Raw genomic sequence first — 16956 nt, forward strand, 5'->3', positions numbered from 1 at the left:
ACCGCTGCTAAAAAGTAACAAGCCACTTACATTTGAGTATTGAAATCTTGTGTTGGGTCCAAAGAAGAGTAGTCAAATATCCTTGGAAGGTTTCCCACATACCTAACATAAAGAACAGCAGAAGACAAATGGGAAAAGGAGAAAATATTGAAAAATTACAAATATTAATGACTTTTTATTTGAGAAAGGCAGACGTTTTAGAATCCCATAATAATGCATACAAGGTTGCCTTCTTTTGCAGATGGGCACAATCTTTGACACAGGACAAACCAGACTTTAGGTTATATGAAGCCCTCCCTTCTGCCATTCATCACTCCTGTACTACAAAAGCAGAAAGTCTCTATTGCATTCATTATTTTACACTTCCACCGAAAGGAGAATTAATTTCCCTGGGAAAATATTTGTGGCCCAATAATTTTTAAGACTCAGTGTTTTCATGATTTGGTTTTACAACATGCAGAAACACTATACCAAAGTATATAATACCAATACCAAAGTATATAAAGTTCCATATAATATTTCAGCTCTTTGTGAAATTCATGCCAAGCTGGTATTCTATTGATGTTTTGATAATCTTCAACTAGCACAGGAGTGATCAACTATGGCAACTTTATGACCTGTGGACTTCAACTCCCCAGAATTCCTAAACCAGCCATGCTACTGTACATCTATAGAGTTGTCAAGAAAATCATATAGATTTTGTCCATATTGCCTTTAGGATTAGGTTAAATTGAGGATGTTTTTACTCTTGTTGGAACAGGTGCAATTGATAATACTTCACAATAGTCTAAAAAGATCACCCAAAATATGAAAATAACAAGGCAATTAATACAACTTTGTCCAGAGACAGCAATATTCATTCAATTCACTCCCAGTTAAAGGCAACTTCCTGTTTCATGTATTCTGCCATGTATTATTGTTGTTAGTTGCAAAATTGTGTCCGACCCATCGTGATCCCATGGACAACGTTCCTCCAGGCCTTTCTGTCCTCTACCATCCTTTGGAGTCCATTTAAGCTCATGCCTACTGCTTCAGTGACTCCATCCAGCCACCTCATTCTCTGTCATCAACTAACAATCAAGGGTGCTGGGATGCCTACCAGAATCCTTTCCCCTCTACAGTACAGATAATAATAGAGAACCTGAGAAAGTTAGGCCTGTAACACGTAGCCAAACAGCCAGGATGAGGAAGCAGGAAGAAAAACTGCTGTCCTCCAGTCACAACACAGAGTTACACGCTAACCAGCATACGTCAGCAGCAGCAAACATAGAAAAGCAACAGCTCCGACCTCGCAACACACCCATAGCTTCTAAACTAAATAAGAGCCTGAAGATCACAGGGTTGTGAGCCTGTCGAAACGTTGCTATAAAGAAAAACTTTTAAGGTACTGGTAGGATTTTAGCTAAGGTTTTAAAGGACCTTGCAGAGTGCTCTGTAAGGATTTTTGGAAGATTTTAAGCTAGGATTTTAACCAGAATTTTAAACTTTTTTTTTTTTAATTTTGATTTATATGCCACCCTTCTCCGGAGACTCAGGGCAGCTTACAATGCGTTAAGCAATAGCCTTCATACTTTTGTATATTTATACAAAGTCAGCTTATTGCCCCCACAAACTGGGTCCTAAATTTACCTACCTTAGAAAGGATGGAAGGCTGAGTCAACCTTGAGCCTGGCGGGATTCGATCTTACTTTTAATTGAAGACAGCTGGTCTTAAATTACAGAGCTCTGTCTGTTGAGCTATCCAGGCTCCTGGATAACTAACTTATTTAACATGACGCGGGAAAACACCTGAGATTTTAATTTTTTGCATATATATATATATATATATATATATATATATATATATATATATAAAAGATGCAGAATTAAAGGCCAGGTGTTGTCAAAGAATTAGCATCTCATATTTCAGTTTGCCCTCACATAGAAAAGTAATGATGTTAAAAAGCAAGAAAGCAATTTAAAATCTCCAAAGTCTCCAAATCTTAAAGGTTTAGAAAAAACAAACGTAGCTTTTAACACAATTAAATATCAATTATCCTCCACAGGTGAAGATATTGTAGCCTTGTCTACTTGCATCACATTATAGGTAGTCCTCGACTTACAACAGTTCATTTAGTGACTGTTCGAAGTTACAATGGCACTGAAAAAAGTGACTGACGACCGTTTTTCACACTTATGACTGTTGCAGCATCTCCATGGTCCCGTGATCAAAATTCAGACGCTTGGCAACTGACTTGTATTTATGATGGATGCAGTGTCCCAGGGTCATGTGATCCCCTTTTGTGACCGTCTGACATGCAAAGTCAACGGGGAAGCCAGATTCATTTAACAACCGTGGTAATAATTTAGCACTGTAGTGATTCACTCAACAACTGTGGCAGGAAAGGTTGAAAAATGGGGCAAAACTCAACTGCCTCCCTTAGCAATGGAAATTTTGGGCTCAATTATGGTCGTGGACTACCTGTAAACACCATTGCATCAGCTCTGTGGCCTTTCCCCAAAAGTGCCACCCTCAATCTGCTTGTTTCTGATCTGTGGAAACTGGGTTTTTATGAAACTCCTAGAAATGACTTACGCCCTCTGAAATTCAGGAATACTGAAAATGGCTTGCAATACGCTGTTGAGGTAGCAGCTGTTCCCCATGTTTTTCATGCCGGTATATCCAGGTCCATACATTGGTTTCAGCTTCATGCCTGATTCTTGGATGACTTCCCATTCAGACACTCGGGGTTTTATGTCATTATCTCTCAGGCCATTCTCTGTCTGAAAGCAAAAAAGCAAAAAAGCTTTTTACCAACTTACAAAGACAGGATTTTAAAAGAAAAAAATCATACAACTTGTTTAGCTACGAACAACTATTCAACCTAGGGTTGAAATCTAATTACCTCCCCAACTGGTTCAGAAGTGTACACGCCTCGCACACGCGTCACCTGTGCATGCAGACCCTCTGCGAATGTGCAAACCCTTCTGCGCATGCACAGAGGGTAAAAACCAGGTTACTTCCTGGTTATGATGACCAGGTGGGTGGGCGGAGCCTCACGCCGCCATCGCTACCGGTTCTCCAAACCACTGGCCGCCATCACTACCATTTCGTCCAAACCGGTCTGAACCAGGAGCATTTCACCCCTGATTCAACTCAAAAGGAAAGACCTCTCAGCATAAAAATACCTTATTTTACAATTGCTGAGATATACTGTATACGTGGCTATGTCTCCACCTGCTGAATTATCCAAGTAATTGAAATCAGTACATGGATCCCACAGTTAGGTCGCATTTTCAGTCAATCTTAATGGGATTTTATTTATGTCTTTTAAGCTTTGTATAGTTTTAATCTTTTTTAAGATGGCAAGCGGCCCAGAGTTACCCTGTGGTGAGATGGGCGGCCAATAAATTTTATAAATAAATAAATAAATTGTATAGCTTTGTACAAAAAATTTTACTTACATCCATAAAAACGTTCAAGTACAGGTAGTCCTCACTTTAGAACAGTTCAGTAAGTGACCCTTCGAAGTTACAACAGCACTGGAAAAAGTGGCTTACGATGATTTTTCATCATAACTTATGACCGCTGCAGCATCCCCTCAGTCACATGATTTACACTCGGATGCTTCACAACTGATTTCACGTTTGTGACTGTTGCAATGTCCCAGGGTCATGTGATCCCCTCTTACAACCTTTTGACAAGCAAAGTCATCGGGGAAGCCAGATTCACTTAACAATCGTGCTGCTAATTTAACAACTGCAGTGTTGTTAAATTAGGCAAGAAATGTGGCAAGAAAAGTCGTAAAATGGGGCAAAACTCACTTAACAAATTTCTCAATTAGCAACATAAATTTTGGGCTCAATTGTGGTCATAAATTGAGGACTTCGTGTACTGTGGCAAACATTCGCCTATCATATATAGTAGTGTCGGCGAACCTTTTCAGCACCGAGTGCCCAAATGGGAGCTTGCCGGGGGGGGGGGGGGGGCAGCACTGGAAACCGGAAAAACAGTTCACCGGCATGAGCATGCGAAGATCAGCTGGCTGGTGCACATGTACGCGCCGGAAACCGGAAGCTCAGCTTCCCAGCGCGCATATGTGGGCCGGGGAGCTGCTCTTCCAATTTCAGGCGCTCCCACACATGCGAAGCCCAGCTGACCGGCGTGCATATTTGCATTGGAACCCAGAAAAGACACAGACAATGGCTGGCGTGCCCAGAGAAATGACTCTGCTTGCCAGAAGTGCCATAGGTTCGCCATCACGGATATATAGTAAAACTCTGAGAATATAACTACTTCCAATATCACTGCTATGGAGAATCAGTGTAGATGCTAAGACAGGATTCAGAACTTTGAGTTTCAAATTTCCTTTGGGTTTGGATTCTTGTTTTTAGACTTGTCTTGAAAATAAAATTTCCTTCAAAAACAAATGGTTTTGAAATTCATTGAAATTCAAATGATCTGTAGCTCATAAAACTATTAAGGAAATTACAGTCTAGTAAGTTTCTACATCTACAGTACAGTTTACTTTAGCTGGTTGTTTTAAAGGAGGATAAAGTATGTTCTGACTCTAGATTAGAAAGCTTCTTTAGAACAGGGATCTCCAACCGTGGCAACTTTATGACTTGTGGACATCAACTCCCAGAATTCCTCAGCCATCATGGAAGGAATTCTGGGAGTTGAAGTCCATAAGTCGTAAAGTTGCCAAATTGGAGACCCCTGCTTTAGAACATAGAATAATAGGGTTGGAAGAGACTTTTTTGGACCCCATCGTTCTATTAGTTCCTGAGTGTGAGTGAGAACATCTGATTTAGTTGTTATAGAAGTGATTCTGTCATTACTTATCTTCATATATATTAGGTAAGTTCAAGCAAGGATCTTACTATAAAAATCCATTTATGTTTAGTAGACAGATCACACCCAAGGGTGAAATCCAGCAGGTTCTGACAAGTTCTGGAGAACCAGTAGTGGAAATTTTGAGTAGTTCAGAGAACTGGTTAATACCACCTCTGTCTGGCCGCAGAGTAGGGTGGGAATGGAGATTTTGTAATATCCTTCCCTCAGGAGTGGGGCGGGAATGGAGATTTTGCAGTATCCTTCCCCTGGAGTGGGGTGAGAATGGAGATTTTGCAGTATCCTTCCCCTGCCATGCCCACCAAGCCACACCCACTAAGCCATGCCCACAGAACCGGTAGTAAAAAAAAATTGGATTTCACCACTGATCACACCCTATGTTTTTTTCTTACTTAGACAAATAACATTTCCTTTCCTTTTTTAAATTTTATCAGATATATTTCAATAGAAGAGCCTAAACTGAAAAAAATGTAGAAAAAGGAAGAAAAACAAAAAAAGGCCTTAATGGCGCAGTGGTTAGAATGCAGTATTGCAGGCTAACTCTGCCCAATGCCAGAAGTTCAATCCTGACCGACTCAAGGTTGACTCAACCTTCCACCCTTCCGAGATTGGTAAAACGAGGACCCAGATTGTTGGGGGCATTATGCTGACTCTGTAAACTGCTTAGAGAGGCTGTAAAGCACTGTGAAGCGGTATATCAGTCTAAGCACTGTTGTTATTTATCACTGACATTTTGTTTTCCTGCGGTATTTATCACATTTGTGTGTCATGATACCAAGTCCTTAGGACAGCATCTTCATAAAAGGCGAGTCACTTACCACATGCATTTGGAGCATGTCAATTCCAAAATGAGCTAAGTGTTTGGCGATATGAGGATCCAAAACAGCCTCCTCTTCCTCAAAGGAATAAACATCTGCAAAAATAAGAACAAAGGGATAATTCACCAAATGTAACCTATCAATAGCATTTAACATTCCATGCTCTACATATCAAGGAGGTATGATATGCAGGTAAAAAAAAAAAATTCTAACATAAATTTTCCACTTACTATGGAAGGAGAAGCAACAAGATTCTAAGTCAACTTCCAACAAATCGCAATGAGCCAAGGTGGCACAGTGGTTAGAGTGCAGTACTGCAGGCTACTTCTGCTGACTGCCGGCTACCTGTAATCTGGCAATTCGAATCTCACCAGGCTCAAGACTGACTCTGCCTTCCATCCTTCCGAGGTCAGTAAAATGAGGACCCAGATTGTTGGGGGCAAATATGCTGACTCTGTAAACCGCTTAAAGAGGGCTGTAAAGCACTGTGAAGCGGTATATAAGTCTAAGTGCTATTGCTATTGCTATAAACAGTGTGCAATAGTGGTTAAGCTACAGGATAAGGACCTGGCCAATTCAGGGTCAAGCACACATTTCTTCATCCAAGCCCATTGGGTAACTTTGAACCAGTGGCTATTCTCAGCTCAACTTATCCAGAGAGACTTGACATTAGGGAAGAAATCGGGGGAATCTACAGAGGTAGTCCTCGACTTATGACTCAATTGATCCCAAAATTCCCCTATTGCTAAGCAAGACCAATGTTAAGCGAATCACTACAGCAGCAGTTAAATTAATAAAACAGCTGTTAAGTGAATCTGGCTTCCCCATTGACTCTGCTTGTCAGAAGATTGCAAAATGAAAGATGAAAGCTGGGTGTAGCTGAACTTGTCGATCAGAAAGGTCGGCAGTTCAGCGGTTTGAATCCCTAGTACAGGTCTCCTGGGTGAGCAGGGGGTTGGACTAGATGACCTCCAAGGTCCCTTCCAACTCTGTTACTGTTAAAAAAAAGGTGATCACATACCCCGAGACACTGCAACCATCATACATATGAATCAGTCACCAAGTGTCTGAGTTTTGCTCATGTAACCATGGGAATGCTGCAACGATTGTAAGTATGCAAACGGTCATAAATCACTTTTTGTTACTTCAAACAGTCACTAAATGAATGGTTGTAAATCCAGGACTACCTGTATACTATATTGAGTTCCAAGAGGAAAGGAGGGAGGATATAAATCTAATTAGATAAATAATCACACGTTTCATTTGTTTATTCATTCATTCAGGCCAGAGGCAATGAGTTATTGAAATTCAACCCATCTGGAAGTACAGGATTGGCAAAGAATGATTCTAGCCACTGTGTCAACTTCAGTCAAGCTAACTAAAGGACAGAGGTCTTAATGGCCCTTCTTTATGTTTGTTTAATCCTTTTATAATAATAATAATAATAATAATAATAACAACAATAACAATAACAATAACAATAACAATAACAATAACAATAACAATAACAATTATTATTATTATTATTATTATTATTATTATTATTATTATTATTATTATTTATTTATTTATTTATTTATATACCGCCCTTCTCCCGAAGGACTCGGGGCAGTGTACAGCCAGAATTAAAACATAAATATACAATATCATAGTTAAAATTAATTAAAATCATTAAATAGATTTGGCTGAATTTTAAAACCCAAAATTAAAACCCAATTTAAAATCATTCAGTTAGACAGCCCCGCCTGTCGGAACAGTAGGGTCTTGAGGGAACAGCGAAAGACCCGGAGGTCAGAGATGTTACGAATATCCGGGGGCAGTTCATTCCAAAGGGCAGGAGCTCCGACAGAGAAGGCTCTCCTCCTGGGTGTCGCCAGTCGACATAACTTGGCCGACGGCACCCTGAGGAGTCCCTCTCTGTGGGAGCGAACTGGTCAGTGGGAGGCTGTTGGTGGCAGAAGGCGGTCCCGTAGATATCCTGGTCCTATGCCATGGAGCGCTTTAAAGATGGTGACCAACACCTTGAATTGCACTCGGAAGACCACTGGGAGCCAGTGCAGCTCGCGCAGGAGAGGTGTTACATGGGCGTCCCGGTCCAGAAAGGGATGCAACTGACGGATCAAGCAAACCTGATAAAAAGCCCCCCTGGCTACGGCTGTCATATGCTCTTCTAAAGACAGCCGTGAGTCCAGGAGGACACCCAGATTGCGGGCCCTCTCTGTGGGGGGCAAGGATTCACCCCCAATAGTCAGCGATGGCACCAGCTGACTATACTGGGACGCCAGGAGCCACAGCCACTCAGTCTTGGAAGGGTTGAGCTTGAGCCTATTTCTCCCCATCCAGACCCGCACGGCCTCCAGGCAGCAGGACATCACATTGGGGTGGTTTGGGGTGGAGATGTACAGCTGGGTGTCATCAGCGTACTGGAGGACTCTCACCCCAAAATCACGGATGATCTCACCCAGCGGCTTCACATAAATGTTGAACAGAAGGGGCGAGAGGACCGACCCCTGTGGCACTCAAGCGAGGCGCCTCGAGGTCGACCTCTGCCCCCGTCAACACAAACTGCGAGCGGTCGGAGAGGTAGGAGGAGAACCACCGTAACACGGTGCCTCCAATTCCTAACCCCCTCAACTGCTGCAGCATGATACCATGGTCAATGGTATCAAAAGCCGCTGAGAGATCTAATAGGACCAGGACAGAGGAGCAACCCCTGTCCCGAGCCCGCCAGAGATCATCAACCAACGCGACCAATGCCGTTTCTGTGCTGTACCCCCACCTGAAGCCTGACTGGTACGGGTCCAGATAGACATCTTCCTCCAGGTACTGGGGTAGCTGTCGTGCCACCACACTCTCGACAACCTTCACCACAAAATGAAGGTTGGAGACCGGACGGTAATTTGCTAATACAGCCGGGTCCAGGGATGGCTTCTTGAGGAGGGGCCTCACCACCGCCTCTTTCAAGGCGGTGGGAAAGGCACCCTCACTCAAAGAAGCATTTATAATCCCCTGGAGCCAGCCTCGTATAACCTCCCGGGAGGCCAATACCAACCAGGAGGGACACGGGTCCAATAAACATGTGGCAGCACTAAGCCTACCCAGAATCCTGTCCACGTCCTCGGGAGCCACGGGGTCAAACTTTTCCCAGATAATATTCTCAAGACTCACCCCCGTCTCCCTCCCCAGACTCACCCAGTCGGAGTCCAAGCCTTCCCGAATCTGAGCGACTTTATCATGCAAGAATTGCACAAAATCCTCAGCTCGACCCTGCAAGGGATCTTCCCGCACTCCCACCCGAGTTGCAAGTCACCTTAAATTAAACTGACACCTGTTGGCTTTACGTCCACATCTGTCTTTTTATCTCAGAGCAAGTTATAGAATCTGGCTGATGTGGATTTTTTTTTCCTCTTGGGCCCTTAATACTTGCAAATGATCAAACAAAAAATGTTCTTGCTGGAGGGATAGAGACTCAACTACAACTGGGAATATTGACAGGAAGATCAAATACAGCAATAACAAATACGTCCTCTTCTGCTCATCATGACCATACTCTCGATGACGAATAGTTCATGATTCCCATTAGGATATTTTTCCGGCAACAACCATAATGTTGTAAACAGCAGTTCTCAGCAAATCAATCAAAGGAAGAATGGACTAGATATTTTTGGATCTCCTGCAACTTTTTTAATGTTTTTGCTTCATTGCTAAAATCCCCTTAAGCTAAATAACAGAACATAAAACATTTTATCAGCGATAGCATTTCAAATTTGAACTCTTCTATGTATTTGAATCCTTCTATGCCTATATTTATTCGTTTGAGCTGCTGCACTGAAGGAAAAGTCTCCTTTGTATTTCTTGGACAGCAAAGGTGAGTAAGAAGTAGTACTCCATGGAGCACATAACAGCAGACATGTCACTAGAAGGCAAAATCACCAAACTGCATCTCACTTACTTTGCCCATGTCACGCAGGGTAATGCATTGAAGAAAGCAATTTATGTTTGGAAGAGTCATTGGTAGAAGGAAAGCAGGCTGTCAAAAGTATGGTGACTGGATACCATCAAAGCTGCTACCAGCCAGAGCATAGAAAAACTCATAGAAATAGTGCAAGATCGGAAGATGTGGAGAGACCTGGCCCATACAATCACCAAAAGTCAGACATGACTGAATGGATAACATCATTGTCATCATGTAGGGTGAAAGAGGACTGTGAAAATGTCTACAGACCCCAGCCATCCTGGACATAAACTGTTTCAACTTCTTCTCTCAAGACAACGCTATAGAACATTGCACGCCAAAACAACTAGACCCAAGGACAGTTTCCCCCTCTGTGCCATCACTATGCTAAACAACTAATTCCCATAACACTGTCAAACTACCTAGTAGGGCTGTATTACTATTATCCTTCTCATCTTGCCTATCACCTATTTCCTTATCCTCTTATGACTACAGTATAACTTTGTTGCTTATATTTTACAACTTATATTGTTTTATTTAGTTTCCTAGTATGATTTATGTTGATTGCTTATTTCGTACCCTATGACCATCAGTAAGTGTTGCATCTTATGATTTCTGATGAATGTATCTTATGGTGATAATAATGTATCTTATGATGAGAATGTATCTCATGATAATAATGACTTGTTGCTTGTACCGGTATGTACACTGAGAGCTTATGCACCGGAGACAAATTCCTTATGTGTCTAATCACACTTGGCCAATAAAGAATTATGTTCTGTTCTGTTCTGTTCTGTTGTTCTGTTCCGTCCCGTCCCGTCCCGTCCCGTCCCGTCCCATCCCACCCCACCCCACCCCACTCCACTCCACTCGACTCCACTCCACTTCACTTCACTTCACTCCCTTCCCTTCCCTTCCTTTCCCTTCCCCTCCCCTCCCCTCCCTTCCATTTTTCAGAAAGTACATTGGGCAGTTTGAGCTTTCTGCAATGAAATTTCATTTTAATGTATGCTGATTAGTGATTAGTTATTATTCCCTTCCCTTCCCTTCCCTTCTATTCCATTCCATTCCATTTTTCAGAAAGTACATTGCTTGGCATTGGGGTAAAAAAAACCGTCTACTTATTCTTCTGCCAAGCCATTTATCAAGCCAAGCATTCTCCCTCCCCGTGGCCACCTAGAATAATGCCATTGGCATTTATAGATACACCACATGGCCTTTTGCTGGGATTCCAATTTAAGAAAGCCTCTGTTTCTCACTGCGAGTTATTGTTCCCTTCTATAAATGTAAATTCAGAGAGGCCTCATGCTTATTCAGTGAAGTCACGATGCAGCATGACACCAGTCAACTTTTCTGCGTCAGTGTGGCTTTAAATGAACCCTGCGTGGATATTTTTAAGAGTAACTAATGGCTAGCTAGAGAGAAGTGACAAAGAATTACCCTCAACAGAACCCCATACAACCAAAAGTCCTAACATAGCAACACTGCAAATTGTTTGTCTCTACTGAAGTCCCACTGAGGTCAGATTGTTGTCTTGGATTTCGTCTAACCCAGCGTTTCTCAACCTTGACAACTTTAAATGTCTGGATTTCAACTATTAGAATTCCTCAGGCAGCAGGCTGGCTGGGGAATCCTGGGAGTTGGAAGTCCCCACATCTTAAATGTTGCTAAGGCTGAGAGAGACCAGTCAGAACACAAGTCCTCATTCAGGTATAAAGCTTCACTGGATCTTCGACTTACAAACACAACTGAGCCCAAAATTTATGTTATTAAGTGAGTTTTGCCCCATTTTACAACTTTTTTTTTTGCCATAGTTATTAAGTGAATCACTGCAGTTGATAAGTTAATAACCTGGTTGTTAAGTGAATCTGGCTTTCCCACTGATTTTGCTTGTCAGAAGGTCGCAAAAGGTAATCACATGACCCTGGGACACAGCAAAGACCATACATATGACAAGCATCTGAATTTTGATCACATGATCATGGGGATCCTGCAAAGGTCGTACCTATGAAAAACAATCATCACTCACATGTTTCAGTCCTGTTGTAACTTTAAACGATCACTAAATAAACCGTTGTAAGTCGAGAACTACCTGTACTTGTCTTCTGGTTTGAATAAGGATATGCCCCGGCATTTGATTCACAGCGATATGTAGGTTTCATTTCTATTTTCAATTTTTTTCATCTACTCCACAGTCTGGAATTTCCTGATGATATTCTAATTCTAGTCTCGTCTTAGGCATGAAAACCTTTGGCCTTAAAATTAACTTTGGGCCAGTCACGTCTCTTAGCCCATCTCACCTCACAGGGTCATTATTGTGGAGAAAAAGGAGGAGAAAAGAATCTTAGATACGTTCAACCACCTTGAATTGCGTATGGAAAAAGTGAGACAAAAAATCTTTTTAAAAACTGGCTAGGAAGTCAATTCTCTGAATATAACATCTGTTTTGTGCAGTGATGAAAAAAGACACAAAGCACTTTGGCTTTGAAGGAGAGATAATTGGTCAACTTTGCAACTACAGAATGTTCAAATGTATGTGAAAATCCTATGAATTTGCATATTATGCCCTCCCAGCATCTTTTCCTTTGAAGTCCACATATGCAGACTTACGTAGTTCCTCTGATATCTCTACACAGTTTGGTTTGTCCAGCATCTTTGCTTTAAAAGTGCACACACTAATTTCTAAGAGAGTCTAAGTTCAAAAGACAGTCAATTTTTATTTGTATTTTAAATTTGATTTATATGCCGCCCTTCTCCGGAGACTCAGGGCGGCTTACAATGCGTTAAGCAATAGCCTTCATACTTTTGTATATTGATACGAAGTCAGCTTATTGCCCCCACAAACTGGGTCCTCAATTTACCTACCTTAGAAAGGATGGAAGGCTGAGTCAACCTTGAGCCTGGTGAGATTCGAACTTACAGTAATTGCAGGCAGCTGGTGTTAATCACAATGCTATCAGTCTGCTGAGCCACCAGGCCCTTTGGTATACCCTTTGGTATAGAGGCTAAGTTACCAAGCTAAAAACTGGGAGTCTGTGAGTTCTAGTTCCACCTTAGGCACAAAGTCAATTGAGTGACTTTGGACCAGTTCTGGTCTCTCAGCTCTAGAATGAAGAAGGCAAACCACAATTGCCAGGAGTTAAGATTGCCTTAGAGGTCCAAAAAATAAATAAATAATTCAGTTCAAAAATATCTCAGGCATTTAACCCCCAGCAGTCCAGAATGCTTCATAAATTTAGGAAAAGGATGTAATTACTGTATTATATACATTCTAATTTCATACAAATGAGATTCAGAATTCATTTCCTTGACAGTCCTAACTTTCCTCCTCTACTTACAGCATAAGAAAAAAGAACCATAAAAAAATAACAGAAGCCACTTGAATTCCAATAATACCAGTGAGTTTTAGAGAAAGTGTCTATTGGACGCTTATCTAACACAGTCCTCATAAACTACGAGGAAAAACACAACAAAGAATAAAAACCACATGATTTTTCTTAGTTCGCATTATTGCAACAAGAAGTCACATAATTGCATTTAACGATGGCTTTGCAAAAACCAGCACTAACTTCCAGTTTTCAGCAAAACTGCCCTACAGTGAACAACAGGTTCACTTCACAACCACAGAATTCACTTAATGACTGCTGCAAGAAACCTTGTAAAATCAGGTAGGTCACATGACCAACCATTTTATGACTGTTACAACTTAGGACCATTATAATTTAGCCTCCATTATGGTCACAAGTCAAGGACTACCTGTATAAAACAGTATCCCTAGATTCAAGCTCTAGTTCTAGAAATTACATTGGAGGGTCCAGCCAGTTTTCTTAGTGACTCTGTAGGAATATCTTGTTACTGCACTTTGTGTAATTTTTTAACATTTCCTAGTCTAATCTGGGATTTCCTGCTTTTTCCAGGTTAATCCTGATATAGTCAGCTGACTCCATCGCTGACTATTGGGGGCGAGTCTTTGATCCCCTCGGAGAGGGCGCGCAATCTGGGAGTCCTCCTGGATACGCAGCTGTCCTTGGAGGAACATCTGATGGCTGTAGCCAGGGGGACCTTTTGTCAGGTTTCGCCTGATTCGCCAGTTGCGACCCTTTCTTGATCAGGATTCCATGTGCACAGTCACTCATGCCCTCGTCATCTCTCGCCTGGACTACTGCAACGCTCTCTACATGGGGCCCCCCTTGAGGAGCACCCGGAGGCTCCAACTGGTCCAGAATGCGGCCGCGCGGGTAATTACGGGAGCTGCATGGTGCTCCCACATAACACCCCTCCTGTGCGAGCTGCACTGGCTCCCAGTGGTCTTCCGAGTGTGCTTCAAGGTGTTGGTTACCACCTTTAAACGCTCCATGGCATAGGACCTAGTTATCTTTGAGACCGCCTGCTGCTACCGACGGCCTCCCATCGACCCGTGCGCTCCCACAGAAAGGGCCTCCTCAGGGTGCCATCAGCCAAATAATGTAGGCTGATGACCCCCAGGGGGAGGGCCTTCTCTGTGGGGGCACCTACCCTATGGAACCAGCTGCCCCCAGAGATAAGGAGAATCCAAGACCTCGGTGCCTTCCGCCGTGCCCTTAAGACTTTCTTTTTTCAGCAAGCCAGGCTGGCTTAATATATTTTTAAATATTTTTAATTGGTTTGTCATTTTAAACTGGGGCCAAATTAATATATATTCTTTTAATTGTTTTTAATGTTTGTATTGTATGTTTTTATCTGGCTATACACCGCCCTGAGTCCCTCGGGAGAAGGTGCGGTATATAAATTCGAAATAAAATAAATAAATAAAAATAAAAATCCAGACTTGGCAAATCCACTGGTAACTACATGTTTATGGAAGCTCTCAGTCATTAAGGTCATGGCTGTCCCAAAGGTGCTTTTTCAAAAGGCAACTGGACTTTCTTGTTTTTCTTGGAAGACGTTTCGCTTCTCATCCAAGAAGCTTCTTCAGTTCTGTGGAAGCTTCTTGGATGAGAAGCGAAATGTCTTCCAAGAAAAACAAAGTCCAATTGCCTTTTGAAAAAGCACTTTTGGGACACTGGTAACTCCATCTATGGTGCTAGTGAAAAACAAAGAACAGAGATCAAAAGGCTTGCTCATGATCATCAACACAAGTGATAGGAGCCGAGATGACACAGTGGTTAGAGTGCAGTACTGCAGGCTACTTCAGCTGACTGCTAGCTGCAGTTCAAATCTCACCGGCTCAAGGCTGACTCAGCCTTCCATCCTTCCGAGGTGAGTAAAATGAGGACCCAGATTGTTGGGGGCAATAGGCTGACTCTGTAAACTGCTTAGAGAGGGCTGTAAAAGCACTATGAAGTGGTCTGCTGTGTGGATCTTGGGTGGTTTTGTTCTGCCCCAGCTATGGATCCCAAAGAACACAGCACACACAAAGTTTGTACAAAATTTAATTTATTAAAATAACTCAGTCTTTTTCAAAACAAAGGCTGTTAATAAACTTTCTTAACAGCCTACAAGAAACCAAAGATAAAGTAATCACAATCTTACTAAGGTTGGCAGAAAGCCCAGAAGCAATTTTGCAGAGAATCCAGATGCAGAGTGAACTAAAGTTGTTCCCTACAAATTGCTTCAGTCAGCTTTCCTCCTTAAATAGGCTAAGGGAGTGGCTAATTAGCCCCAAGCCTTACTCTTGAGGACCTCCTCCTGAGTAGCCACTCCTGCCTTTTGGCAGCTCTGTGCGCTCGTGCATCGAGAAGAGGCTCCTCCCCTTTGTCCTCTTCACTTAAAGAAGCTTCTGGAGGTTCTGAAGGCCCTGGCTGAATCCCTGCCTCTGGCACCATATCTTCTCCAGCCTCCTCATTGTCTGACTCGAGTGCCAGTTGCACAGGCTGCTAGCGCAACACCACACCAGCCTCCTCACTGTCAGAATCAGCTACAATCCGCACAGGCCGCCGACGGGCCACAACAGGTTTAGGGGTGGGGAATTTTTGGTGGGTGGGGGTGTGTCTGGGGATTGTCATGTGTGTTGGCCTTGGTCTCTGGGTGCGATGTGAATTTCATTGTATAGGTATACTGTGTATATACTTACAATGACAATAAACTTTACAATACAATATATAAGTCTTAGTGCTATTGCTATTGCTTTCACTCACCTGCACCATCAGGAGTAATCGTTCCAAGCTTCACTGCTAAGGGATAACCCATCTCCTTGTAATGTTCGAGCGCATGTCCGTTTCCTCCACTGCCGTCAAAGAACCATTTGCCGCAAAGTATCGATCCATCAGTGAGGTTTAGCCAAAGATTCTCCCGTAAGTCACACTTGGAGCACTTCCAGCCACTGAAAAACAAATTGCCAGAGTCAAACAGCCAGCTTGAAGTTGACTCCTGCTTTAGAGCTACCAGGGATTGGGTTAGCAAAAAGATCGCCTGATTTTTCTATTTTAGGGAATCCATCCCACTGATCTTTCAAACCTGCAGTTCTCTAATAGAAGTTACTGTTACAAGAGATAAGTTGAGGGCTACCTGTACTGAGTTGATTTAGGATTACTTCTTTTATACTAAACACAGGTTTATTTATCTACTCAAGGAAACAAATCTATTTTGCCACTCAGCCATCAAGGATCAGAGTCCCAATCACTCCACTCCCAATCCCATCATCAATTCAGAAAGTTCTGAACTGACAACTGTGCATTCTCTATCTATGCCAGGAGCCCTTTAGAATATCACCAGAACAGCTTCCTTTTCAATACTGCTAGAGAATCCGTGCCCCACTGGGTCATCATTTCAGAGATATTTCTTTACTTAAATAGAGAAACATACATTTTCCTTTCTTTTCCTTTCCTTTCCTTTCCTTTCCTTTCCTTTCCTTTCCTGCTTTGCTTCCCCTTCCCCTTCCTTCTTTCTTTCTTTCCTTCCCCCCTCCCTCTTCTTTCTTTCCTTCCTTCCTTCCTTTCCTTCCTTCAATAATTCACTTCTTTGTGCATAAAACACAACAATCTCACCTTGGTGGGATCCTGACCCCATTGTCCATTTGCACCAGAGTGTTGGCATGTTTGGAGATTTGCAGCTCTTCTTCCCACGAGTCTGGGTCTTGCTTTCTGTAGGGAGATTTCGAACTCAAGACTGCATCGCAAGCTATTGTCACCTGGAGTAGAGGAAAGATTTAGCTGAACCTCAAAGGAAGACAGAATGATCAACTGGTTTGTCCTGTCATGTCCTGTCCTTTTTTTTTTTTTTTTTTTTTTTTTTTTGCTGGTTTGTAACCAAGAACACTAACAATGGTAAAAATTTCAGGTACTTCTCTGTAGCAGCGGTCACCAGCTGATGGTCCGTGGACCACTGGTGGTCCGCGAGAAAATTTTGATGGTCCATAGAAAAATTATTTG

General features: G+C 42.4%; 1 protein-coding gene across 7 annotated transcripts in view; it reads right to left on the reverse strand.

Annotated features, from left to right (window-relative positions):
- Positions 1 to 16956, reverse strand: part of USP13 (ubiquitin specific peptidase 13) — a 109586-nt gene that overhangs the window by 35210 nt on the left and 57420 nt on the right. For all 7 annotated transcript variants that reach the window (XM_087872500.1, XM_087872499.1, XM_087872498.1 and 4 more), the window contains 5 exons: positions 16573 to 16715; positions 15724 to 15908; positions 5653 to 5747; positions 2576 to 2763; positions 31 to 102 (listed from right to left, as the gene is read on the reverse strand). In XM_087872500.1, the coding sequence (XP_087728626.1) occupies positions 31 to 102; positions 2576 to 2763; positions 5653 to 5747; positions 15724 to 15908; positions 16573 to 16715 (683 nt within the window). The remainder of the gene's footprint in view (positions 1 to 30; positions 103 to 2575; positions 2764 to 5652; positions 5748 to 15723; positions 15909 to 16572; positions 16716 to 16956) is intronic.

The sequence above is a fragment of the Pantherophis guttatus genome, chromosome 6 (genome assembly GCF_059756535.1).
Source record: "Pantherophis guttatus breed Tessera chromosome 6, ASM5975653v1, whole genome shotgun sequence".
Classification (NCBI taxonomy): domain Eukaryota; kingdom Metazoa; phylum Chordata; class Lepidosauria; order Squamata; family Colubridae; genus Pantherophis; species Pantherophis guttatus.